We start from the raw sequence: 26968 nt of genomic DNA on the forward strand, positions 1-26968 counted from the left end.
TAACAGAGAAAGTTGTTTGAGTATTTCATTAAGACACTGGATTTGATTGGAACCCAGTAGCAGTGTGTTTACCAGATGCCTGCTGGTACTGGGGCAGATATTCAAGGGATGTAACTACCCAAGAGTTGTCAGATTGGTCCAGGATTCTCCAGGTTTCCTAAAGTATGCATGGTCCACACAGCCATGATCCCTGTTCCTCCAGAAAAGAGCCCACTAGGAATTTGTTTGGCCTCTAGGTATGTTTTTTATGAAATACATGTCTGAGGGCTTTGTTGAGCTGTCAATGTTATACACCTCATTTCTCAGAAAGAGTTCAGAAATACTAAATTTGTAATATCTCTGGGTTTAGACCAGCATCCATTCTTTGCTGCATAACCTGATTACTTTGGGGAAGAATCCTTCAAGTTTCAGCTGGCTTTTATTTGCTATGACTTGTATTTTCAACCATTAGAAAATATCTGAACAAGCTGTTTATTAGCTTTTTGTCCTTCAACAGGGGTGGTGTAATAGCAGCATTGGCTGCTGCTAGCTTTCTTCCAACAAAGTAACATTTTTGTGGTTCTTAATCAAAAAAACCTTATTCTCTCCAAACTAGAGATGGAACTGAATGATCCTGGGACAAATGCCTGGATCCAAATGGGATTTTTTCCTTTTGAGTATGAGCTCAAGCTATGATTAATCACCTTTTCTTTCAGTGGAATATACTAGCTTCTGTAAGTGAGCTTTTTCACCTCACAGAGGGAAATGAAAAAGGGTATTTTATTATGCCTTGGATCACTGATGAGGAAAGGCTCATTTGTACAATTCACTGAGCAAGTCTTTTGGTCTATTTCTTGTTACAGGCAAATTATATGGTTATATGTTAAGTTACAGCACAAAATATTCAGATGTTACATAAAATCAATACAACACTTTCTGAAAAGAAATATACATTTTAATGTCTTTATTTCTCTTGTGACCAAAATAAAAAGATCCATGTACTATAAAACAGAGAGAAGCCATTCAAGGGTTGTTACTTATTGTTCTATTGCTGTTACCGCAGGGAAAATAGTAGTAATTTAAAAAAATCATTTCTGCATGATCTGCTTTTGTGTGAACTGATAAGAAAATGTATTCTTTCTGCACATGCAACAGATAAGGAATGTTTACTGCCCATATGGTCTCTTGAGAACTATGACATTAGAATTTCTATGGTAGCAAGTTGAGAGCAAAAAAAGCAATTATCTGAATGCTGTGAATGCTGTAAAACTGTGATGTTTTCATCCTGCCTGTGCATAAAATGAACATAAGAAGGACAGGAAAAGCATTTATCAATGTGTCACCTGTGTGAGGATCCTGGATATTATACACCGTGGTTGAGCTCTGCTGATTTACATCCTCTGCAGGGTTGCCTCACTGCTTTGTACAAAAATCTGCCATGACACATGACACAGAGCCCAGAAACGTGCACCAAAGGCTACTGCTGAAGGTGCTTCATCACAGCACGATTAAAGGCTGTGATGGACTCACATGGTTCCATTAGAATGAGAAATTAGGTCTTTGATGCTGCAGCAGTTCGTTTCATTCCACATCTGAGTCATCCCAGCATGGCAGGGAATTCTGCACATGGAGCCCTGTGCCAGTGTTCCTGATCCAGCACACAGAGCTGCCTGCACTGGGCTGGCTCCCCAGGATTCCAGCATTAAACACTGCCCCAATATCAAAATGGATTGCTGGGCCTGTCACTGCCTGTGTGACTTCAGCTACTTGTGTTCCCTGGAAAATCACCTTGAATAGAAGATGCCCATTTGCTTTTGACTGTGCTGTAAAACTCTTCTTTAATCTTTCCTCAGGTTTAATACATTTTTTCAATTGTTTGTGTAGAATAGTAAGAGCTGTGTGAAAGAGCAGTCTCCATGCCAGTGGATCACAGACTGCCTAGCATGGGTTCTGTTCTGTTCAGGTCTTAGCTCACCTGCATTGTGGGTTTGTGTGTACAGGCACACACACATTTTCCTTTATTTTATTCTCATAATAACAATCTGTCCTCAGTATCTGCACCAGTCAGGGAAATAAAACACTGAGAAGACAAAAGAGGAGCAGAAGGGTTTTGTGATCAGATGAGCATTGAGAAAACAAAGCCTAATTTCTTTTGAGAAGAGCCATAACCCTGTATTTAATTCCTGACTGTTAAGTTTTTAGGGATGCTGTTCACAGCTGACTTGGGTATGAGCAGTGTGTGCTTTGGCTATTAAACCTCAGAGCATTAAGCTCCCCTTAAGGATGGACTTCTAGATGCAGGGTCTAATAGTGGTCATTTGATCAAGTAACTGCAAATTTTTTTTACATTTTTAATTAATGTGCCCACATTCACTCATTCATGCCCACAGTCCCATGAACACTACCAAATTCTAATGTATGCAGGAAGAGAAAAAATCTGGATGTTGCACATTCAAGGAGCTCAATCTGAGGTACATAAGGAAGTTTTTTTGAGCTGCAGGGTACCTACAATTATCAGTTGCTTCAATGGTCACTAAAGATTTCAGGTTTCATACATCAAAGCAAACAACATTTTTTAAATATAGTTTTTTTATGCCTTAATGTTGTGTTGTTTGAAAGCAAATACTGCATTTTCACACCTCTTCAATTTCATCCATCAATAAAAATTCTAATATTGAGAATTAATTAAAGTTAAAAACTTCAATGTAAAGTCAAAAATTCCAATATCTTAACAAAAAATAGAAATTAAAAAGCTACCAAAAATAAAATTAAAAAAAAAAAAAGGACTTGTTTCCAATAGCTGATATACAGCACAAAATATTTAATTGATTGATTCAGGCCATCAGGCACAAGAATGAATATTCAAATTAACCAAATTAAAAATGAGTCATTTTAATACAAAACCTTCTGAGCACAAAATGCTCAAACTACCATATGATCTTGGAGAATACTGCTTAAATCAAACTTCATCCCCATTCTGTGACTGCTGCACAGATGCATGTTATTGCCCCTGGGTAGGAACAAGGGCAACTTCAAATTTAGCATGTCAGGTCAAAGGTAGCAGCTCCCCTTCTGAGCTTAGTCTCTAGCAATGGCTCAGCAGAGAACTCATAAAAAAAGAAAAAAAGGTGGTTAAAATATAAATAAACAGCACCTTGAGAGCTTGCCATGGGGTGGATGAGCATTCACTGCCCTCATTCCATGAATGGGAGAATCCAGGCAGAAGCACAGTGTCTTGGGAATAGTAAGTTAAGTCTCCAGGCAGAGCTGGGAAGAAAGGCAGAGCTGTGTGCTCTATGCACCACACCACAGATCCCTCAAATGCAGCCCAGGAGCTCCTACCTGTGGCCTGGGAAGCCTCAAAACTCAGCTGACAACAAAATAAGGCATCTTTAATTGAGTGATCTCCAAGACAGCTCCAGTCTCTGCTTCAGCAGAGCCTTGCCTGTGAATTGCTGAGCAGCCTGAGGGGCAACCAAACAATTGCCCTGCCTGAAAGAGCAAAACAGTGGTAGCTCTGGCATGGGAGGTGCATTGTAAATGCTCACAGGGAACTTCCAGAAGGTATTTTATGCTGTTTCACAGTGATGAGCAGACCGAGTCTGTAGTTCTTGTTCTACAACTCACTGCTAAATATGCACAGCATTTAATTTTCCTTTCATTCCTGAAACATTTTATGGATGCCAAACTAATCAAGAACTCCAATAGCAAATTAAGAGGCTATAGGATAAATCTCATTATCCAGAATATGTTTGGCTACTGCAATCCATTCTTTATATATTAAGCATTGTTTCAGTGTTAATTAATAGTGTCTAATAATCATTATAAACACTGAAACAGCAGCCAGTGTTAACCACAGGAATAAAAGATTAGCTGAGATGAACAGGGAGATGTCTTTACATCAGGTTTTTTATGCAATATGGAGTTGCATAACTGCATACTCATTTTTTGCATGGCTCTCAAACTTTTAAGGGCCAGCAACTTGATCATGTGCTTTCCAAAGCACTTGCAAACATTGTCTGTGAAAAAAAGCATTTTTAAGTGACCAAAAATATAAAAAGGTAGAGAATTCTCAACTGAGATCATTGGGTATTCTGGTTGCCTGCACATTTGGAGAGTTTTGAGTGACCTTAACAGCAGTTACATAAGCATATGGAGAGAAAATAAACTTGTATTAAACGTGTAACACATATGGTCTCCTGACAGGATGTTCCAAGCCATGCAGTGATTTTATAGTCCACGAGCATTGTACAGTAGTTCTTTGGTCTCAAAGTAGGAGTTAGAAATAGTAAATCACCATGAACTCCATTCTTTGTCTTTGAGGGGCAGTCGGTGTGTTAATATTAAAATACACAATACACTTTGACTAGCTGTGTTTAACAGCAAAGAAATGCCATCTGCCTGGGACTAGATCTTATTAGCTGATAACACCACATATGATATGGCTAGATGAGGTGCATGAGGAGTAACTATTTTCCTGGGGTGTGCCATGAGGAACATTAGGGTAAGTAAAGTGTCCTCAGCAGTTTTGTTTTATTTTATTTGGGCAAGGGAGCACCATTCTGAGTGCTTCACAGAGCAAAGTATGTCACCTGGGCTGCCTAGGCCGTAGAGACTACACCAGACCTCTTCTTTCCAGCCTCAAAGCTAAATCTAATCAGTCTCAGCCCAGGATGAGATTGACAAAGGATGCAGAAGCACTAGTTGTACTGAAGTTAGGTTTTCTTGTTATTAAACATTAAACACCTTGTTATTAAACATGTCCATCAGCCGCATAAACTCCGAGTGCTATTATTCTTGTCTGGGTCACACAAAACCCTCAGCGGCAGAGCCGAGTCCTGCAGACATCCCTTGAGGAGCCGGCCTAAGGAATCAGTTCCCAGGCCCAGGGTGTCACACTGCGGGGCTGTGTGACACCCTGTGCCGACTGTCCAGCCAAGCACCTGCCTGGCTGCTCTCTGGGCGGGATCAAAACAAAACCTGCCGTCCAAAGGCACCGCGGAACCCCGCGGGTGCGGCCAGCGGCGGTGCCGGCCCCGGGGAGGCCTCTCCCTCGGCAGAGCCATGAGGGGCCGGGCCGGGCCGGGCGGAGCGGGGTGGGGGCAGCGCTCCCCGGGCCGGCCGTGTCCCGGCAGAGCCATGCGGAGCCCGAGGGCGGAGCGGGGCGGGTGCAGCGCTCCCCTGGCCGGCCGTGCCCGGGCCGTGTCCCGGCAGAGCCATGCGGGGCCCGCGGGCGGCCCTGGCGCTGCTGCTGGCGGCGGCGCTCGCCCCGCGGCCGGCGCGGCCGCACCCGCAGTGCCTGGACTTCAAGCCGCCGTTCCGGCCGCCGCGGGGCCTCGCCTTCTGCCGCCGCTACGGGGAGTTCGGCTGCTGCGACCCGAGCCGCGACAGCGCCCTGCTCCAGCGCTTCTACAGCCTCAGCGCCAGCCTCGACGAGCGCACCTACGCCGCCTGCGCCGGGCACCTGCAGGAGCTGCTGTGCCAGGTGAGACCTCCGGGAGCCCCTGACAGACTGCGGGGATCCGCCGTGCAGGGCTCAGCCACACTGGGCTGGTCAGCCGCTGCACGGGGCTCTGTGTGGGCATGGATGCTTCTATCCCATCGCGGTGCTTTGGCCCAGGTGTGTGTGCATCTACTCATGCAGGGCTGCTTCGAGCCCAGGTATGGATGCTTTGGCCCAGATGGGTGCATTGATCCCACGGGTGCATTGATCCGATGCACTGGTCCAGGCACTTTGGACAGTCGAGGGGAGTGTGAGCCATGATGTGAATTCCCAAGCCCAGACTGAAGTACCCACCCACAGGTACATCATCCATGGAATTGGCACCTGGGCACAGGCATGGGTACATCAGCCCACACATCAGAGCATCAGGGGTAGCACAGCAGCTCATGTGCTACCAGGCACTGGAAGGAGTGACTGTCCATCATCGAGTATTCCATTGGACCTTTTCTTCTTTGGCAGTTGTCTAAAAGAGGAGCAGGGATGTTGCTCTTCTTTAGTTTAGGAGCAGCAGTCTCTGAGATAGGTAAGTGGGCAGTTCAGTTTGCACAGTCTCCTCCCCTCCCAGAGTTAGGATACCAATCTGGTGAAGAAACCCACAGGGCACCTGCCTGCACAAATCTTGCTCCTTGTTATGACCAGCTGATGGGATCAGGAGCTTTTTTTGTATTGGGTTACTTTTAGCAGGTGCCAGATGCTAACAGTCCTGGGGATGGGTGCAGAGCAATGCCTGTGGATGTGGCCCAGGAACCTCTGTGGTGGTCATCCTGCACAGGGGGGAATTTCCACTCAGAGCTGATGTTCTGGGGCCAGATATGATAATGGGATGATCACAGTCTGCACAGAGCAAAGTGTCTCACCCTATCATCAGTGGAGGCCTCGCATGTATGAAAATGCCCCTGAGACAGAGCAGCTCAGCACTGTGCAAGTGTAAACCTTAAATTGATTCAGACAGTGGAGTCTTGTCTGCTGTGCTCAGATGGGATCAAAAGGACTTTTCAGAAATCCTGCTCTTAGTATTTTGCCAGTACCTCCTTAAGGTGTGAAGAGAAAGACAACACTTTTCCACACCAGGATCTATAGAATTGACTTCTATTTCATCTCACATTGTACTGGAAGCAAAAAACATTTGAATATATTTCTGCAAGAAGCAGTGTCTAAGAGTCCATTCGCAGATAGGACACCAGTTAGCAACGTGTGCTAAGCTCTCCTGCTTCTGGAAGTGATAACTAAGTCTCCTGTGTTTGTCAGAAAACAACCATTGAAAATGTCTTCAGAAGCAGAGAAATATTTCCCTGTGGGAGCAATGATTCACTGAAATGTTCTGATGAGCTCAGTGCATCACCAGCCCAGATGTGGCCACACACCACTGCCTCTGGCTGCACAAGCACGTCACGGAACTTCAGTCATTGCAAACACTCTAGAAACATTCTGCTTCTATTCATTCATTGTATATACAATTGATATCCTAGACCTCAATTACCTGTGACTTACTCAGCACACTTCTGTCTCCTTCTGCTCACAATTCATGATTTCTCTCAAATGTGATCAAATTATTGTGACAAGTGTCTCAGTTTGTGCTTGTGGATCCCTGCCTTTTCCTGAATTCATAGAATAATAGAACAGTTTGATTTGGAAAGGACCTAGTCCAACCTCTCCTGCAATAAGCAGGGACAGCTTCAACTGCATCAGGTTGCTCAACTTGTCCTTGAATGTTTCCAGGGATGGGGCTTCTATCACCTCTCTTGGCAACCTGTTACGGTTGCCAAGGGAGGTGTTAGAAGCTTCATCCCTGGAAAATACCCTCATTGTAAACAACCTCTTTCTTAAATCTGATCTGTGTTGACCCTCTTCCAGTTTAAAGCCATTACCTCTTGTCCTATCACTACACCTCCCTGTAAATCATCCCTCTCCAGTTTTTCTGAGGAAGGTGCCATGAGATTACCTTGGAGCCTTCTCTTCTCCACCACACTGCAAGAGCAGATGCCTCACTCTGTTTCTCAGGGAACAGCTTGCTTAAAGGCTTGAGTTTCCACATGGAGGTGGTCAAGGAATGCCAGGGATGTTGCGGAGGTTAAATGCTTTTCTGAGGAGTCCTGTTGCTTCCTTCAGGCTGATAGCAGCAGTAAATAAGACATTGTCTGATGTGGGTGTTCCATCAGATTCAGACTGTTGGAATTCCCCAGATAAGGAGCTGCCACTGAATTCCTGGAGCAGACAAGATGCATTTGGTTAGCCTGCCTTAATATGACTTGTTTTGTTTTCTGATGAGTTATTTTCATAGTACAAACTTGTTCCAGCCCTACTAAAGTAACTGATCATCTGCCCAGTAGTTTCCTCGGTCCTTGGACCACATCATAGTTTAAAATTAATGAACAGACAGCATCATTTGGAAATGAAAATTTAGATCTAATATTGATTCTGGGCTCTGAGTACGGGTAGAGCTTCTTGATATTTTGAGTTATGTGAACATGACAGTATGATGTGAATGCTGAAGGACCATAACATTTGCTTTCTAAGCAGAGAAATTCAGCAAAAGGCGTGAGGCTCCATCTCTTCCAGAAAAAAATTTGGAAAATATTTCACATGTCTTGAAAATACCGTAGGACATGCTTAGGTGCTTTCAGGCTAGTGGTAGATCTCTGAATTTCAGTGCCAGTGTAATGCTGCTGTAATTAGCTGTATGCCACCAGGAATGTTGTAAGGAGGGGAGAAGTTGCCCACAGCTTCTATTCAGACACAGCTGAGGCTGTGGTGAGCAGACTGCAATAGCAGAGACAGGGAATCCTTGTCTCTGGGCTGTTTTTAATTCTGATGCTGAAGCCAGGGCATTGCTTTGTAATGCATGAGATCCCTGCTTGCTTTGAAAGAGGCTTTCACAGAATGAGGTACACCTGAGTACTCGAGTGAGGGGCCTCCTCTGTCTGAATGGGAAACCTCCATAGGCAACAACAGATTGAGCTCCCACCCAGCCCTCCCATCAAATTCCCTTTCTGTCTCATTTCAATTTGTTTTCTAAGGCAATTTTTTCAGTCATTACAAGTGAATTGACAAATGCTCTGTCTCTTTCTGTCCCTGGCACACCTCGTGTAACCAAGCCAAGTGTGTTACCCAATCTGCCTGGGTAATTTCGGTGTTTTGTTTCACAAGCAATCTTCTTTTTACCACATTAATTGCTGCTCATTTGGAAGCTTAATAACCTTCATTTTGCAATGAATGGCTTGACATTCCAGGAGGAAAGCTTATTGTACACTAATGATCTGTTATATGGCCTCTCAGTTTATTATGATATGTAATGGAAAATAAAATAAAAATTAAATATTGTGTATGCTCATCAGCTAATTTAAACAGTTCGGAATCTCAGATGTTATATCTTTTCAGCTATTGAATAGAGTTGTAATCTGCATTAATAAATGTCTCCCTATAGATCTAGAAACAGCTCCCTATTTTTTTTTTAATTAAGCTGGTTTTGCTTCGTAAAAGAAGCAGCAATGCCAGATAGGAATTAAAGAATACAGAATTTATTTAAATAGTGGTTTCTCTTCTGACCTTTGTTGCCTCAGGTATTTACTGAAATATAACTTTGAAAATAATTGAGCCTCCACAGAGTCATGTTGCATTATTTGAAGACCACTTTTGAGGTGGTTGTTGGGAAGATGCATCATAACTGGAAAATATTGTGTTTATTACAAGCAAAAACCCTTGCAAAACAGAACTGAGTAACTTTGGTCAGTTTGTAATTTATAGACAGTTTGACTGAATTGCAGCTTTTTCATAAGGAAAATGTGTCTCTAAGAGTTCTCATCATGATTACGATGAGCTGTGTGAACTTGATCCAGTCCTTAAGCAGATTTCCAAGGCTGCACCTTCCATAAACAAGGGTTGAGCTGCAGCTGCTGCCAGGACCTTGCCTGGATTATGGCTACTCGTGCTCACTGGCTGAAATCCTGTAACCTCAGCATCCCTCACAGAACTTGGTGACCCATGCCATGATCATGAGATGCCTTTCACCACTCCTGGCTGGGGATATAAACTATCTGTAGGCAAAGGTCCACCAGCAAAGGCAGCTGGACCCAGGCAAGGATGGTGGCCTCCCCTCCTCCTCCCCTCTCACATCCCACTCCTTCCAAGCTGTAAATCACATTCATGTTTGAGATCCATGCCTGGATTATCAGATGGTGATGAGGTATGAATGTCCCAGGCTTTGGCCCTGATGGCCTTTCCCATTCTATCATCAGTGTGCAGGGCCTGAATCTTCTCAGCTAATTCTTTGGTTTCACTTCTGCTCTGTGATTAATCTTATTATAGATAAAGTCAGAGCATCCAAAGAAGAAAAGTCTCTTTTTCCCCAGTACAGTCTGCTAGGGTGATGTAGCAACATAGGCATCATTGCAGGGTTTTTTGAAGAGTTCTGTGGTTGGAATAAATCAGTAACAGCTTGAGGAAGTCAGCTTTCACCAGGAACATTGAAGATAATTTCCATGAGTGCTGAGACAAACCCCCTCTCTAAGATCTTTCCCTCTGCTAACGTATCTTCAGAATAAACCACAACATATCTTGTAATTAAGATGAAATATCTCCAATTAGTATCACGTCTCCAATTAGCATCACTGCTCAGCTGTTTCAAATCTGATCCAATAAAGGACTTGAACCTTTTTCTCCCTCCCTCCCTCTAGGAGTGCTCTCCATATGCAGCTCACTTGTACGACGCTGAGGACCCCTCCACGCCCGTGCGGACGATCCCAGGGCTGTGCCAGGACTACTGCACGCAGCTGTGGCACAGCTGCCGCTCCATCTTCCGCGCCCTCTCCGCAGACCCAGAGATAACCGCGCTGGAGAACAACGCGGCGAAGTTCTGCCGCTACCTGTCCCTGGAGGACGCCGACTACTGCTTCCCCCACCTGCTGGCCAACCAGCACCTGAACCAGAACCTGGGGCTGGTGACGGCCGATGCCGAGGGCTGCCTGCAGCTCTGCCTCACGGAGGTGGCCAACGGGCTGCGCAACCCCGTGGCCATGGTGCACGCCAACGACGGCACCCACCGCTTCTTCATCGCCGAGCAGGTGGGCCTGGTGTGGGCCTACCTCCCTGATGGATCCAGGCTGGAAAAGCCATTCCTGAACATCAGCGAGGCTGTGCTCACCTCGCCGTGGGAAGGAGATGAAAGAGGCTTTCTGTGCATTGTCTTCCATCCTAAATTCAAATTTAACGGTAAAGTGTACGTCTACTATTCAGTTGAAGTTAATTTTGAAGAGAGAATCCGAATCAGTGAGTTCAGAATTTCTCCCACTGACATGAATGCCTTGGACCATGGTTCTGAAAGGTATTGTGCACACGTTTTTTAAAGATCTTAGAGGGCCATGTGCATTTTTAAAGACCATTAATGAATGACACTTACTTAGCTTAGTTTTTGCATTCCAGAGTGCTAGCATGTTAGTCCAAGTCCATGCCTAGTGTATTGAGATGCAAAAGCTGTGTGTCCTCCATGGATGAACTGCAAGTGTGCAGGGCTAAAACATGTATAGTTCTCAGTTCTGGCATGTCAGAGGACTTAACCAAACATGGATTAAACAGTATTTATAGTTAGTGTTTTGAGGTTATTGTTGGGTGGGGCTTTGAAGTTTGTTTGTTTTGTACTTTTGTGATTGCCCTTTAAAATAGACATCTGCAAAGAATGAGTGAAATTCATTCCAAAGCCAAAATTTCCAAAATTAGTATAAACATACTAAATGATACCAGACCAAAGGTGGATTTGGTCCCATGTTTCTCTATCTGAACAACAACTCAACCCTTTGATATTACAAATTTAATATCATATTAAATAAAACACAAGTCACCATGGTATTATGTAGTGCATTTTAATTGGAAATGACATTTGTTTGAGTCTGGTCTTGCAGTTGTTCCACATTAATATACACAGATGATGAGAGACTTGTTTGTGGAATCAGGCTCACAGATTTATAACCTGTTGCAGAACTATGTTCTACAACATATAGAACCACTATTGTATATGTTAGTTATGTATAATACATATATATGTAACTATATATGTATATAGTTATAGAACCACTGTTTTAAGAGACCCTTGGCTGTTACTAATTCAAAGATTTTTTTCTTCATTATCTGGATTTTATGAGGGGCTTTCCAAACACCCAGCTGTAGATGATTCTAGCTCAAAAATACACAAAATGATAGCCTAATGATAGAGAGGGGATACTGGTTTATAAAGCAGTTAAAGCAATGCAGTGTAACCAGCACTGTAGATGACAGGTAAGGGGAATTACAACGTGGCACTCAGGAAAGCAAATCAGAAACCTGCAGATATCAACAGCCCATGAGCTGTCTTGTTTAAGAATCCTCAGGCCTTATGTTTGTAACAATTTCTGTGCTTACTTAGCTTATGGTTAGTACAGCAAAAGCTTAAGAAAACAGAATTGTGGTCCTATTGTGCTTGTGTAGGCTCAGGTCCCACTGACTTCATCCTGAGCTGCTGCCCAAAAGGGAGCTCAGGCTGACATGTGCTGTGCGCTGCCTTGGCTCAAATGCATGTGTCTGTTTATCCTCAGATGTTTCTCAATGAATTTTGGTTTTTTCCATCTTCGGGATGCTGAGGAAGATTCACCTTTGTGTCCATACAGGATCCTCCCTCACTCCTTCTGTCAGCTGGAACCTGTGCACTTTTGCACAGTTACCTTATCACAGAGGTGCTGACATTTAACAGGACCATAACTCCATAGCTGGGTTCCTTCACACAACTCACAATAACTATCAATATTTCAGAATGGAAAAAAACTGTCTAAAAATGAGGTGGTGTAAGTAAGTGTTATAATTTGCCTTATTAGCTATTAAGATGCACTGCCATAATGAAATCTGGACTATTTTAGAAGCTGGAAATAATAAACTTCAGTTGTTATACTTAGGAACCTCCACTGCATGTATATGTGGCTTTACCATTCTATGAAATTATAGTTTATGTATTTTCCCCTTTCATGCTATGGAAGGGCTTCCAGGGCCATAACATAAACAAATAAAATAGAGAGTTTGGGGTTAAAATTAAGGTAAATTTTGTTGGTACTTCTTTAAATAACCTTTGGTAAATTCACTTTGTTTTGGGTCTGCTTTTAACTGCTCTTTAAACTCAAAAGGTCCTGAGTGTGTAATTATCATTTAAAGATTCTTCTCTCTCTAAGAATTTAGCTATTCCTTAATGTTTGAGAAGTTTTATGTTCGCCTTGAAAGTGCCTGGCAGGACTGTGCCAAAAGCTGTACAGATGTACAGATGGACTGGAGTCCTTTCTCTTACAATTTCCAGTTGGTTATAAGCTCAGATGCCTTTTCTTTAATAAATTATAAAGAAAAATAAAAAAGAATATTAACAGGGAGGAAGAAAGAATCAGAGGAAAGGTTTAAGCAATTAAAAGTATATTTTGTCATGTGATTTCCCAGACTTTCCATATTACACAATTTGGTGTTTCTGTAATCTGGAAAATATGTTAAAACTATTTAAGGTTAGAAAATCAGCTATGCCCCAGAAAAAATCAGTAGCATGGATATGGAGGAATTTGTACCAAAACCAATCTGTAGCTGCTTCCATCTGTCAAGAACTACATTGTCATGACGTTGCTCTGCCCTTTGCATAGTGCTTGTGCAGTAGGAAATTGCTTTCTCCCCGTTTTCACTTAGGATAATCCTTGAAATTGAAGAACCTGCTTCCAACCATAATGGAGGAGAGCTGCTCTTTGGAGATGATGAATATCTCTACATCTTCACTGGAGATGGAGGCATGGCTGGGGATCCTTTTGGCACCTTTGGAAATGCCCAGAACAAGTAAGAGTGTGTTGGAATAATACCAATATAGCCGGACGGGATGTGCCTGAGCTTGTCTGGTCCTAGGTGCCGAACCCAATAGTGGCAACTGTGGTGTTTCACCCCAGAGACACTTTTGGCTGGCTGGGTGCTGCAGCTGGGTGCATGGTGACAAGTCCAGGCATGCAGGAGCTGCAGTGACTGTGGAATGGAGCTTTCCCTGTAACGGGGTCTGCTCCTTGGGTTTACCTCTGGTGGAGAAGCTTTAAAGCGATGGTGAAGGAAAGGAGTCAGTTTTGATAGAAGGATTTGATCCAGAGATTTATTCCTGGCCCACAGGCCTCTGAATCCAGCAACAGCTCCAACAGAATTCCCTGAATCTTGTGGTTGCTGGCTCTTTTAACCCTGGGGAGGAGGGGAGGGAAGGGGTAGGGATCCCACCAACCAGGTACATAAAAGGAGGTCATAAGGGACAAAGGACACCTGGGTGGCCCAATCTCCCCACAGGGGTAGAGAGCATCCCTTGAATCTGCCAATCACTCGACGCCCTTCTGGAATTCCAGGATTGATAGACAGTGCTGGGAGGAGAAAGGAGAGGTGATGGACACACCTGGGATGGAATTATCGGGGAGGGACCCGAGGTTCTGAGGTAAACCCTGAAATCGCAACACAACAGAGTGGATCCATCCCTATGGCACTCCAGGGTGTGGGAAATCAATACTGTGAAACCCTAGACTTTCCAACCCGATTCCCACCCGCCCAGTTCTGACTTTTTGCCAAGGTCTAGCCTTATTTCTTTACCTTTTTCATTGCTTCTCCCAATGCAGATCAGCCCTGCTGGGCAAAGTGCTGCGGATCGATGTGAACAACAACGACCGCGGGCCCCTGTACCGAATTCCGCCCGACAACCCCTTTGTCAGCGACCCCGCGGCGCGCCCCGAGGTCTTTGCCTATGGTGTGAGGAACATGTGGCGCTGCTCCTTCGACAGGGGGGACCCTCACACCAAGGAGGGGAAGGGACGGCTCTTCTGTGGAGATGTGGGGCAGAATAAATACGAAGAAGTCGACATCGTGGAGAAAGGGAAAAATTACGGCTGGAGGGCGAGGGAAGGGTTCAGCTGTTATGATAAGAAACTTTGCACCAATTCTTCCTTGGGTAAGTAGATGTGCTCTTGTTTTTGTGGTGTTCACATTCTCTGAACAGGGAGAGGCATAATTCTCTCTCCCAGGGTTTTTCCTGAGGAAGGCAGTGAGAAGCACATAGCGAGAAGAGAAAACAATTCTTATCTCTGCTTGCTGCTCCTGTTGTTTGGCACTTGTAGAATGTGTTATGGAGATTGTTTACCGAGAGGGATTTGTTAATTGGACACCAGTGATGATTGTTTTTGATTGGCCAATTGAGTCAAAGCTGTGTCATGACTGTCTGGGGACAGTCACGGGTTTTTCTTTAGTATCTCTTTAGTATAGTTATAATATAATATTAGTGTAATACAATATAGCTTAATAAAGCATTTGTTCAGCATTCTGAAACATAGAGTCAAAGCACATCATATATATTGGGGTCACCCTGAATTGATACATTTTTAATTCCTGCCTTCAAAGCCTGGCTGCTTGGTGGTAAACACACCTTTTTGAGATGTAAACCTCGGCTGTCCCTCTAGAAGGAAATTGGCTTGGGCATAAATACTGAAAGTACAAATGTTACTGTTTCTGAGTTAGGAAGAAAGTGAAACATGCTAGCTGTTGTTTTTCTAGGTGTTTTGTGTTGTTAGTGATTCTGTGGTTTAGAGGGAAAATTTCATCTTTGCCACATAAAATAAGCTTTTTGCAGAAGCAATAAAAATTTGGAGGAATTGTATTTTTCTCCATTACTCACCCTTATTAAAAAAAAAAAAAAGAGAAAAACACTGACTGATCAACCCTTATGCACGCTGCCTGCTCTGCAGGTAACTGAATGTATGGTGTATTTTCATTTCTTTTAGCTGTGCCACAAAGAAAAACTTCATTTTAATTTAATTTCTTTAAACTGTTCAAAACTGGATTGAGGGTGTTTGCTGGCTGGCTAAATTCCAGTGAATATGTGAAGTCAGAACATATTGAATTGCAAGGGCTGATGTGGACCATGTCCTGTGCTGGAACCTCTCCTCAGAGATTCAGGGGGCAGTGGAGTGGGCTGGCACAGACTTGCACTAGCTGAGATTCTGACTCTTTTATCTTCCATGTGCTGTGTGTTGTTGTCTAATTTTCTTCCTAATATTAACTCAGGTTAACTTCCTTCCTTTTAGTAGCTTTGCTATAAGTACAAGTGATTAACTATTTTTTTATAAAAATGTCAAGAGCAGGGAGCAGATTTTTTGCACTGCCTTTGCTGAAGCAGTTGTCAGAGAGCTCATTTATTGCTCTCCTGTGTGACAGTACCCACATGAGCATTCATGGCAGACACTTTACTGAGGTCCCCAGGGATTCAGAGCAATTTTTGATGACTTTAGAGACCCTTTGTTAGAACAGTGAAATGTCACAGCCCCTTTAGAATGATAAGTACAGCTGAAGTGTGGAAAACACCTGCTTTAGAGGAAATTCCCCTGGTGCAAATTTCTTGCTGGCAGAGCTGCTGGGTTTGATACTTGCAGCATCTGCTCCATGGGCAGGGAGAAAGGCTGTGAGGATGAGGAGGAAAGGGTACCAAGAGGTGAGCCAGGAGTTTCAAAAGAAAGGGGAGGGAGCATCTAATGGAGACCCTCAAAACCAGGACATCTCTCTCCGTTTTACATTTGTCTTATGTTTTAACTTATATTTCCCAATGAATATGCCTGTACTACATCATTCATGCCTCTGCCATCCCATAAATATTTGATGGCCCTTTCAAGTTGCTTCTCCATCTCAGAGGAACAGAAGCTATTTGTGCTGACATCTGACATATCTTTTCATCAGTGCCTGCAGTCTGGAGTCACCCATCTCTTTTTTCCCTTTTACCACCTAGACAAATCTGCATTGGGCAAACATTTCCTGCATGGGTGCAGTGGCTCTAGGAGTGACCTGTGAATTTGCAGCTAAACCAGACAAGCTCTGTAGAAATGTGCCTGAAGTGGCACTAACAGAGATGGATTCTAGTGGGAGGAGAAGAGCTCAGGAGAATGCTGAGGTGTCTTGGTGAGGGACAGGGCAATCAAATGTGATTCTGAAAAGGTGAAAATCAAACTAAATACAACTCCATTGGCAATTCATTTAAATAGAAGATGCACCAGGGAACCTGATTGTACTCTGCCAGTCTCAGAACAATCCAGATAAAGAGCTATTCTTCAGCATGTGCAAAACAAGTCACAGATCTTTTCTGCCTTTCAGATGATGTGCTTCCAATTTATGCATATCCACACAAAATGGGGAAATCTGTTACAGGAGGCTACGTCTACCGAGGCTGTGAGTCTCCAAACCTGAATGGCCTGTACATATTTGGTGATTTTATGAGTGGGTAAGTAAACACTTAGGGCACTCACAAAGTTGTACCCCCAGCTAAAATTCCCCCCAAAATGGCCTGATAGGCCTTCAATCCTCCTCTCTTGTTTTTCCATGGGCTTGTGTTGCCCTTGAAGACAAGGAGTTGCAGGGTATATCATATATTTGGGTTAATATTAAACAATCTTTCACTCAGAGAAGCTGCAGTTCCTCTTGCAGCTTGTGTGGGCAGGAAGCATTAAGTGTCCATTCATGTGTCCATTCATACATCATCTGGGTCAGGCTGTGGAAGTGTTCTTTTGCCTTGCAGACGCCTGATGTCTTTGAAGGAGGATCGTGCTACTGGAGAGTGGCAGTACAGTGAAATCTGCATGGGGACAGGACAAACGTGCATGTTCCCTGGGCTTATCAATAACTACTACCAATACATCATCTCCTTTGCTGAAGATGAAGCAGGTAATCTTTTAACTTTGTGTCACACTGAATGGCATGTTTGTGATTTCTCTTCAGAACAAAACACCAGAGAAGGGATCAGAGAGGGCAGTAGGTCGTGGAGAGGCACAGCATGAGTCTTTAAAATGCCAATTCCCAGCATCTCCCAGATACCAAAGCAATGTTGCAGTGCTAATTTTGAGGTCTGAGTGCCATGCAGTACCTGCAGTGGGAGATGGAGTCAGCTGCCTTGGGACTGAGTCTGGTGTGCTGGATGTGCTGCTGCCCTTCCCTCTGGAGAACAGGGAGCAGAGGGGGCAAGTAGAACAAAACAAACTTAGAAAAGAAACCTCATTCCTCACAGTGCCAAGCCAAGGGAAATGCAGGCCTGGGAGCCTGAGAAGCTGAGACCCAAGGGAGAGCAAGTCTATCCTCTTGTCTAGTTGAGAAGGCTGTGGGCATTATTAATGGATGCAGGGAAGCAGATGTCAAGAGCAGAAATTATATATCTGCTCACCCTGGGCTGGGGTATTTGTACCTCTCAAGATGAAGCAGAACAAAAGTCTGTGTTATGTCTTGCATGAGGCATCAGCAAAAGAGTCTTTAAGACCATATTTTATTAGTGCCAGCTGGATTTTGCCTTGCATAGGACTGAAGGATCTCATGTGTTTTCATGACTGCAGACATTTTGCTTTCTGGAAGGGACCTGCTGCTGTGATTTGAAGAGGAAGAAATAAAGAGTCCTGGGGTGCAAGCTGGTGGTTTCTCCCACTGTTTGTACAAGGGTGTTGCAGAATGTGCAGCCCATGCAGCCCCTGGCTGGGGGCAGGCAGAGGATGAGCCCCACAATGTGTGCTTCATGTGTGACCCAGCAGTGCAGGAGTTGTGCTCTGCCCTGCTCCAGGGAGGTCTTGGCTCGTGATCACAAGCACCTGCTTCCAGAATGCCCCAGCTTTTAAACATCTGTTTTTTTCCTGCAGATTATGTCAAGTTTGGATGTTGCTCAAATCATATAAATGCAAATTTTATCTTGTGAATGCAAATCCTCCAAGTTAAGTATTAGCTTGAAAGTTTGACTTTTTTTTAGAGTTAAATTCAATTTTCTTTAATGGTTAATATTAATGGAATTTACAGCTATTTCACAGTGCTGTGGTGAGAAGGATATCTTAACCCAAAATCAAATAATTTAGTTCAAATCAGCTTTGTGCCAAGTGCAATATCAAGCTGTTGATTGCAGTCCTTGCTCATGCACATGAGGATGATCTCCCTCATCCTGTGCTTGTCAACAGAGTCTGAACAAAGCAGGGGTGAATTGCTGTCACCCTTTTGCCCTACACATGCCTTGCATAAGTATGATAGAGCTGAGTGGAGATTTGGGCTGGGCTGGAGTCTTTTTTCAGAGGCAGATAATTGCCTTGTGTTTGCTTTATAGTAATGGAAAGAAATCTGTTGATAACAATGTGGTGAGGTTGCTTTATCTGCTGTGAGCAGCCTTTTCTTCACCTTTTTTGTGTACTAGGAATCTCATGTTTTACAAGTTTGCCACACAGTTTATTTTAACAGGGTTTTCTTCACAGAAGCATTGAAGTTTTGGAGTTGTTGTTCTGATGGATGTTAATCTCCCTGCTCCAGTGGGTGTGTAAATGTCGTGGGGAGATCTCTATTTATGGCTCATTGCACAGCAATTACAAAGCCATCAGCCACATCCCTGGCCAGCAGAACCTGTCAGAGACACCCCAGCACTGTGTCTGTGGGTCACATGTGTGTAGCCTGCGTGCTTCATGGCCTGAGCATCCAAACTCCTGCCTGGTAACTTCAGGGAAAGGTGCAGGATGTAAAACACACCTCACCACAAAACCCAGTGCCAGCTGTTTCCTGTCCCCTTGGACCAAGGCTGCCTCTGGCCTGTCATTAATGAAGCTCACCAGGAAAACGAAGCCACCAGCCTGGGGCAGGCAAAGGTTTCTGCCCTGGGATTATCTGGAGGAGCTCAGCCCAGGGCAGCACAGGAGAGCAGGAAGGAGGATGGAGACTCACCTCAGCTGCCACCAATTGCCTATACATTCCTTTGGTCTGACCTCTGTTCCTTCCTGACCTCTCTGTTCCTTCCCCTCTTCTCCCTGGATTACCAATAGAACGCCCAAAAAAATCTGCCTTACTCAGTAAGCGTCTTGCTTCTTTTTCTATCTTCTCTCTCTCTTTTTTATTTTAATATTGCAAATATATTTTTTCTCTCTGATCCTTTTTGTTGCACTTCTCAAGCACTTGAGCTCTCAAAATAGTACCAGCAGGACTGTTTATCCCAGTCTCCCCTGCACAACAGGAGAAGAAGGATAGAAATGCAGTTAAGAGAAAATAAGTCAAATAAAGGGTGATGGACATTGTTTGGTTGAAAGTTGAGCCCTGCACATGTGACCTGACAGAGCTGTGATGAATCAAATGCCTTTTGTCTGGGGTATGTCTCACTCTGTGAGTGTGCTAGAGAAAGCAAAATCTTGTTCTCCTGTAATTCACCCCAAAGGACTGCTTCATCCAAATGAGCAGAAGACAGTGGACTTTCTTAATTTCCTTTCATTTCAACAAAAGTAATTCAGGGTTTGGCTGTTTTACTTTAGAGAAGTCAAAGGACACAGATCATAATGAGATGACAAGGAAGGTGGGGGCAGGTGAACCTGCAGTGGAAATTTGTCCAAATAGTAATTCATGACAATTTGTAAAAGCTGCTACTCACTAAGAGTATTTTATACCAATGGACGGCAGATGATTCTCAGACCTGTGATACAGAGTTAATGCCTTTGTGCTGTAAAAGACAGAAACTCCATGGACAGTTTTCATGGGTGTATCTGGTTTGTTTTTTTTGTTTTTTTTTTTTTTACCAGGGGAATTGTACTTCCTATCTACTGGTGTACCAAGTGCCACAGCTCCCAATGGAGTGGTGTACAAAGTGGTGGACACCTCCAGGTATGAGATGTTCTTGTTGCAAGGCCTGATGATGGTGCAGTGACTCCTGGTGTGGATGGTGTGGATGTGATGGTGTGGATGTGATGAATCATGTTGGCTGACTAATTAACTCTCCTCCCATGCTGGGTCCTTCTGGGGAATTCAGTCAAGGGACATCTGGAGCAGCCCACTGTGGGTCTGCTTTGCCACTGCAGTCGTGGGGGTCTACATGCCTGGTGCCAAACTTTTGTGGGGGTTGTTGGTGTTATGTGGGTTTGGAGATTTTCTGAATGCTAAAGAAGTATTTTATGGGTGGCTTGTCTTTCTTTGGCAAAGTCTCTCTAGATTTCTGCCCAAAAGGAGGCACTTTTTCTCAAGGTGTTTTTTTGAGCTCCTCTCCATCTCTTTTTTCATCTCCCACAAGAGCCCTGTTTCCCCAGACCACAGCAGCCAAAACTGGATCAGCATGACCTGCAGTGCCTTTTTGGGCAAACCAGACATGAAAATCAAAGAGTACATTCTTCTCAGTGTTTCAAAGAGCAATATGGATTGAACAAGAAAAAAGGACCATCATTAGACCTCCTGGTTTCCATGTGCCTGTATCTGAGACTGGGCAAGGCAGGGAATAGCTGTGTTTTATGGGAAGACTTACAGCTGTTTTTTCCATCTTCCTGTTTTTGAAGTGTTACTATTTTTGGCAGAACACCAAGCTACTTTCAGCCAGAAATGGAGAGTGAGATTTTTTTATAGTTTTTTTTAATGGATTAAATTTGCAGCTTTAGCTATCTGAGGATTTTGAACCAAGCCACTTGTCTAGTTTTACATTGAAACCAATCCCCAAACTTAAAAAGCCCCCAGATCTGTCATGTGTTTCCTCCAACTCTTTTCTGTCAGGAGCATTTTCCATTATCTAATGCAACAGAAGAGTTCCTGTAAACTGTGTATGAAGAAGCTGGTGTTACGCAACCTGTGCAGAAATAGAGAAAGCGGGAGTCAAACACCAGCCGTGAGTTTAAGCTTAAAAAAACCTTCATTCATGTTCAGAGTACCAAAAAAAGTAATTGGAAAGTTCATAAAAGTAGGGAACATCCTTGTATAGACAGTTAAGAGAGAGGCTCTCTGCCTTCCACAGAAATGCAAATGAAAACAGTCCTAATTGCCCAGGAGTTTTATCCTCCAAATGCATTTTTGAACCAGTTTAAAAACCTCTGAAGAAGTCTGAGGATTACCAAGACCTCTGTCATAGGAAAAAGTGGTGATGAGCTGGATGTGACTTCCCAGAAGTGAAATACATCTCTGTGGCAAACAAATTGTGTCAAAATAAAGCACCATACTAAGACAAAGCTTCTGAGGAGACACTTAGAGTTCTTTTCTGAAACTAATGCATTTTTGGCACGACATTTGTTTGGGCTTTCTGTATGAATAATAGTGTGTTACTTTGCTTCTGTGAAAACAGTCTGAAATCGTGCGTACACATGACCTTTGTGTCAGATGTTCAACATATACTGTCTAGTTTTGTAATTTTTATTTTCATTTTTATTAATCTCTTTCTATTGTGCTTGAACCTGCCAATGTTTTATTTCCTTAATGGCTTCAATAGTGTCAGCTGAAAACACAGAGGACTCCACTGCCTTGTGAATATTTGGACTTTCATCAATGGTGATCTGTGATTCTTTAGTTATGTTTTCTAATGTAAGAGATTAGTTGCATCATTTAAACAGACTTTTTTTTTTCCTCAATAAGAATTATGTTCTTAGAAAAACAATGGGAAGCAAAGTGTTGCAATGCCAGAGGAAAGGAATTAATTGTGCAGTGTATGTGTTCCTTTCTTTCAAGGACAGCACCACCAGGAAAGTGCCGAGTTGAGCCTTCGCCAGTGAAAGTCAAAAGCAAGCGCATCCCGTTTGTGCCAAAGGAGAGTGAGTGCAACTCTTGCTGTTCATTATTGGTTCATGTTAGCTGGCAGTAGGTACAAACTCCAGACTTGCACTATCTGTCCACATATGTGGAAAATACCCAGAACTTCACTCTTCAGGATATCCTCAAAATTAAATCTTTCCAGATGTTTTGGATCTGAAGAGTTGGTTCAAATAAGTCATACAGTATTTCCCCTTTCCTGGCCATGTGAGATTTCCTTTGTAGTTTCTGATCCTGTTCATTTTCCCTTTTTCATGCTACATTGTACACATTTCATTACCACCACCTTGGTTTCCCTGTAACTGTGCCTGTCCAGAGACCCTGTGGTCAATGGTGCTTTTCAGTGACAAGTGATTTTTTGCAGTATCTTCAGGTAGTGGAGAGGATATGATGGGTAAAGGGCTGGGAAGTAGTTCACTGAGCAAGATGAGAGCTGAGTCATTGTTAGTTGAAAGTGAGAAAATATGGGATGAGAAAATGCTCCCAAAAGAATCAGTGATCACACACTGAGGTGAGCTTTTGGCTTACCCAAACCCTCCAGGGCCTTTTCGTTGCTTCATGATGCATGAAGTATTGTACTGCTAAAGCTGGAATAGTCAGTGGAGCTGAATCTGCAGCAAGCCGAGTACTCTTTATGTGCGGTACACAAACCTAAACACAATATTGGGGTCTTATGTGAGGTACAAAAACCTAAACACAATGTTAGGATCTCTAGGCAGTATCACTGTTCTTTTCCCCTGTGCTTTTAATTTACACATGTAGGTACCTAGGCAGCACCCCAACAAATTCCCTTCCAACTCAGCATAGTCCATGAACTTTCATAGTCCATGAACAAAGCTAATGGTACTGCAGGAACTCCAAAATCAGGATACTTTTATTTAATTTTTAATTACATTAATCACATTACATTGCATTTGAGTCACTAACAGTTCCTACAGCTTTGGCTTCAGGGAATAATGAGGGCACTCAGCACCTTGCAACACTGAGTCTTTAAGGTGGAACAAACTCTAAGGCTAATTATTGACTGCTGACATATCTGAGCACTCAGTATCTTCAGAGATGTTCTCCTTTTCTAGCTGTGCAGGCAGTTTCCAAATATTAGTAGCTTGATTCATGTTCAACCATTTTTGTCTGTTTCTGCTTGTGCATTATTATCTACACAAGTCCAAAGTTCAGGTTTTTAAACTACACATATAACTAAATCTTTTGGGCTTGTTTACAAGGTAGCTTTTTCATAAATTAAAACTTAGAAATGGTGGGAGAGATTCTACCTAGTGTGTCAAGAGCTACACTCTCTTTTTGGTGAAAAATAAGCATGTCCATTTTGATTCAGAAGCATGCAAACAAGGATGTGTAGCTGTAAATATTTATTGTTTTGATTAGTATTTAGTCAGTTATTTAGTCTTTTATTTTGGTTAGTATTTAGAATGTAACAGAATCACCAGGGCATCTGCCTTGTATTAGCTATGAGTGCATTTTTTAGAAGTATATTTAATAAATAGTTTAATAGAGAGTATTATATAATGAGAATTTGATCCAGTGAGGTGAAAAGCTCTCCCAGGTGACCATTAGCTTTCATGCAGTCCTACACAGTATTCAATCAGTCCCAGGGTTTTCAAGTGCTTTGCCAGACCAGGCTCCAGCAAATGAGCTGTGCACAGGTAAGGCCTTCAAATCTGTTTCTTGCCTTGAGAACCACAGCTTTCAAAGAAGGAAATATTTTCATGTCATGAACACAATTCCTTTTCAAAGAGCATGTGTTCCAAACACATGGACCACTGCGAGGGTTTCTCTTTTGGGGACAACGGATACTAAGCACAAATAAGACAGTGATATTTTTCCTCCTCTCTGTACTACATACCAAATGATGAATGAGGATGCGTAAATCTGGGATATAATTCAAAGTCATGATGTCTTTGCAAAAATGTCTGTGACACTGTCCCAGCTCTGTTGAATGTTATTCCATGAAATTCTGAATTGCTTCCTTCTGGCAAACTAAAACTTATTTTTAAGCTAAAAATAAAACACATGTGAATAAGTAAATCCAGTAACACCTGGAAACTGTGACAGCAAAGAATTTTCATCTCTTCAGAGTTCAAGCTCTTTTATTTTTTTTTTCCTTTTTTTTATAAGGAAGAACAAACCCAACCCCAAATCCTGTTTTATGTGTTGTCCTGGCAACTCTGTTCCTCTTGCACATTCCAGTTGCCAGAGAGAATTGATTTTGAATGTTCCTGATTTCAGCTCCTCTGAATAAAGCATCTGGCCCAGTGGGGAGGCCACTCTCTCCTCTGGTAATGATCCAACCCTCAGTAATGAAGAGAAGAGCAGAAATAGAGCCTGTCTCTAAAATGCTTTCAGTGGCTCTTCACCAGGATATGGTGAAAAGCTCCTCTCCTGACTGTGGAGCTCCAGCACCGACCCTTTAAGGGTCAGGCTGGCATTTGCCAAGAAACCTCTTGGAGCTTCCTTTTTGGGAGAGGCTCAGTGTTGGCATTGAGCCCTGTGGTCCTCTCTGCTAGCTAACAGCAGCCGACATTTCCACTGAGGAAATACCAGGTCGCTAAGAGTGTCATTGCTTCCCAACAGGACCAAGTAGACAAATTCCAAGAAATTAGTTATACAAGTCAAAAATCAGCACTGGTTCTGTGAAAAAGGGGGGTCAGTCTCCCCCCAAGCCCCCAGCCCTCAGATGGGGCTTAACCCCGAGCAAGGCAGGCCTATCTGGATAACTCAGTCCCTTTTGGAGACAGAGTGCCCGAATACCCAGTCAGCTCGTACCCTAAGCAAGCTTAGTGGATTTCAGCTCTTTAGTGATTCTCAGCTCTCTTAGGATTTCAGCTCGAGCTTGCTTGCTTAGGGTTCCTTTGGGCTAGGGGTAGAAGCAGATGGCGAGAGAGGAGAAGAAGGGTCCTGGTGTCCCACAGCTATGGTTTATTGAGGGGTCTGTGAAGTGTTCCAGCAACAGCTCTTCTTCCGCCGAATGGGCTAAAACAGCCCCTTTTTATAGGGTATAGGGGGATCCAAACTTGTCCAACAGTAAGGGTTAGGGGAAAAGTGGCCTATGGGGTTACAGAGACAAGCTATGGGTCAAGAGGCAGAAGACAGGAGCTTATTTTGCTGTCTCATCATGATTCAGCAGTTCCTACTGTTAAGTCTCAGCACACCACAGAGCCATAGCAAACTCAGAGCCTGCTACAGTTTCGTATAGTTGTCTTCAAGCATTGCCCAGAGACTGACAGACTCACAGTTCTCTGCCTTTTCCCCCAACAGAGTTTATTATGAAAACACCACCACCACGTCCCCGCCTGCAGCCCACGACCGAGGCTCCGTGGGGAGGCGTCCCCGGGCCGGGCAGAGCCCCCCGGCCGGGGAAGGGCCCGGAGGAGGAGAAGGGGCAGCGCAGGCAGAAGAAGAAGAAGAAGCAGGGCCCCGGCAACGGCGCGGTGCGGCTGATGCGGCAGGGCCGGCGCGGGCGCGGCCGGGGCCGGCTCGAGGTGTTCATCGACGGCGAGTGGGGCACGGTGTGCGACGATGGCTGGAGCCTGCCCGCCGCCGCCGTGGTGTGCCGCCAGCTCGGCTTCCCCCGCGCCGTGCGAGCCGCCAAGAAGGCGGAGTTCGGGGAAGGCAGCTCGCTCCGCATCCTGCTGGATGATGTGCAGTGCTCCGGGCAGGAGAGGACGCTGCTGGAGTGCTCTCACGCCGGGGTGGGCACGCACAACTGCAAGCACGAGGAGGATGCTGGCGTGGTGTGCAGCCGGGAGGAGGTGACAGACCGGTGACAACAGCCAGCTGAGGGACTTGGAGACATCCCTCTCTTGCCCAACTCTCTAAACCAGCTGCAGTATTGAGGAGGGTGTGCCCTGCCTTGAGGATGCTGCATCTGTTCAAAGTAATCTTATGTTTTCTTCATGTTTGTCCTCATGCATTTGCCTCAGAGGGAAAAAAAAATGAAGCACTGAATTCAGTCTGTGGGCAGAGGCTGCATTTCTATGGGGTTTTTTGTAGGAAGAAACCCCCAATCATCAGCCTTTATAGATCAAAAAAGAGATGCATCCTGTTGCCCTTTCCCATTTCAAAATACAGCATTCTTCTTTCTCATTTCAAAATACACCATTCTTCAGCTGTGCATCACAATGTTTTGCCAAAAAATAAGTTCCCAAATGACTGTTTTTCACTCTTATGGAAGCATTTGCATTGTTTGCCTTGCTTTGCCACCTGCAGCTCTAAGCTGGGGTTTCTAAGGACGTGCCTTTCTAAATCTGTGCCTTTCTTTGCAAATTATAAAAGCATATCTATTTTTTTTAACCTTCCACTCAGTAGTTTAAAGGAAAATTATTTTTTCTGTAATGCTTTTTATTTGTATAAACCTATTGGTCATGAGGGTAAGCAAAATCAGGTGATTTAGAAGGAACCATAGTGTACTGCATGGAAAATATTTCTGCAGTTTATATTAGCCTAAACGAAAAGAAAATCTAATCCCTTTTACATGAACAGGATTGAAAATCTGTCCTTTTTTTAGATGGACAGAATCATTATCCAGTTTAGCTCTGAAGATACTTTCGTACATGTTTTTCCACTTTCCCAGACTTTATAACATGTACATGTTTTTCCATTCAGTTTTTCACAGGTGTGAATGACTAGACAAGAGGTAATGTACTGGGCCAATAGTCCAGTAATATTTACCCTTTTTTTAGAGAATATTAAAAAAGAAGCAAACAAAAGCAGCCCTATTTTGTCTGAAATGTGTTTTTCACCTGAGTGGCAATGGGAGACACATGTCTTATTAAAGCATTTGGCCTGGTTATTTGTTTTTCCTGGTGTAATCAGGATAGGTTTAGTCTTGCTGCTCACACAAGAACATGAGAAAGACAAAAAAATCCCCCAAAAAAGTGTTCAAAAAAGTTCACAAGCAAAACCTTGTATCTAAAGACCTTACTG

General features: G+C 43.6%; 1 protein-coding gene across 1 annotated transcript; it reads left to right on the forward strand.

Moving 5' to 3' along the window:
* Positions 1 to 5197: 5197 nt before the first annotated feature.
* HHIPL1 (HHIP like 1) lies at positions 5198 to 26422 on the forward strand. Its single transcript, XM_059474320.1, has 9 exons — positions 5198 to 5464; positions 10156 to 10802; positions 13163 to 13306; positions 14113 to 14441; positions 16628 to 16754; positions 17049 to 17194; positions 20050 to 20131; positions 21947 to 22029; positions 25301 to 26422. Exons 1-9 carry the CDS (start codon positions 5198 to 5200, stop codon positions 25807 to 25809), a joined length of 2334 nt encoding a protein of 777 aa, XP_059330303.1. The 3' UTR covers positions 25810 to 26422.
* The last annotated feature ends 546 nt before the right edge of the window (positions 26423 to 26968 follow it).

Source organism: Ammospiza nelsoni, chromosome 6 (assembly GCF_027579445.1).
Source record: "Ammospiza nelsoni isolate bAmmNel1 chromosome 6, bAmmNel1.pri, whole genome shotgun sequence".
Taxonomy (NCBI): Eukaryota; Metazoa; Chordata; class Aves; order Passeriformes; family Passerellidae; genus Ammospiza; species Ammospiza nelsoni.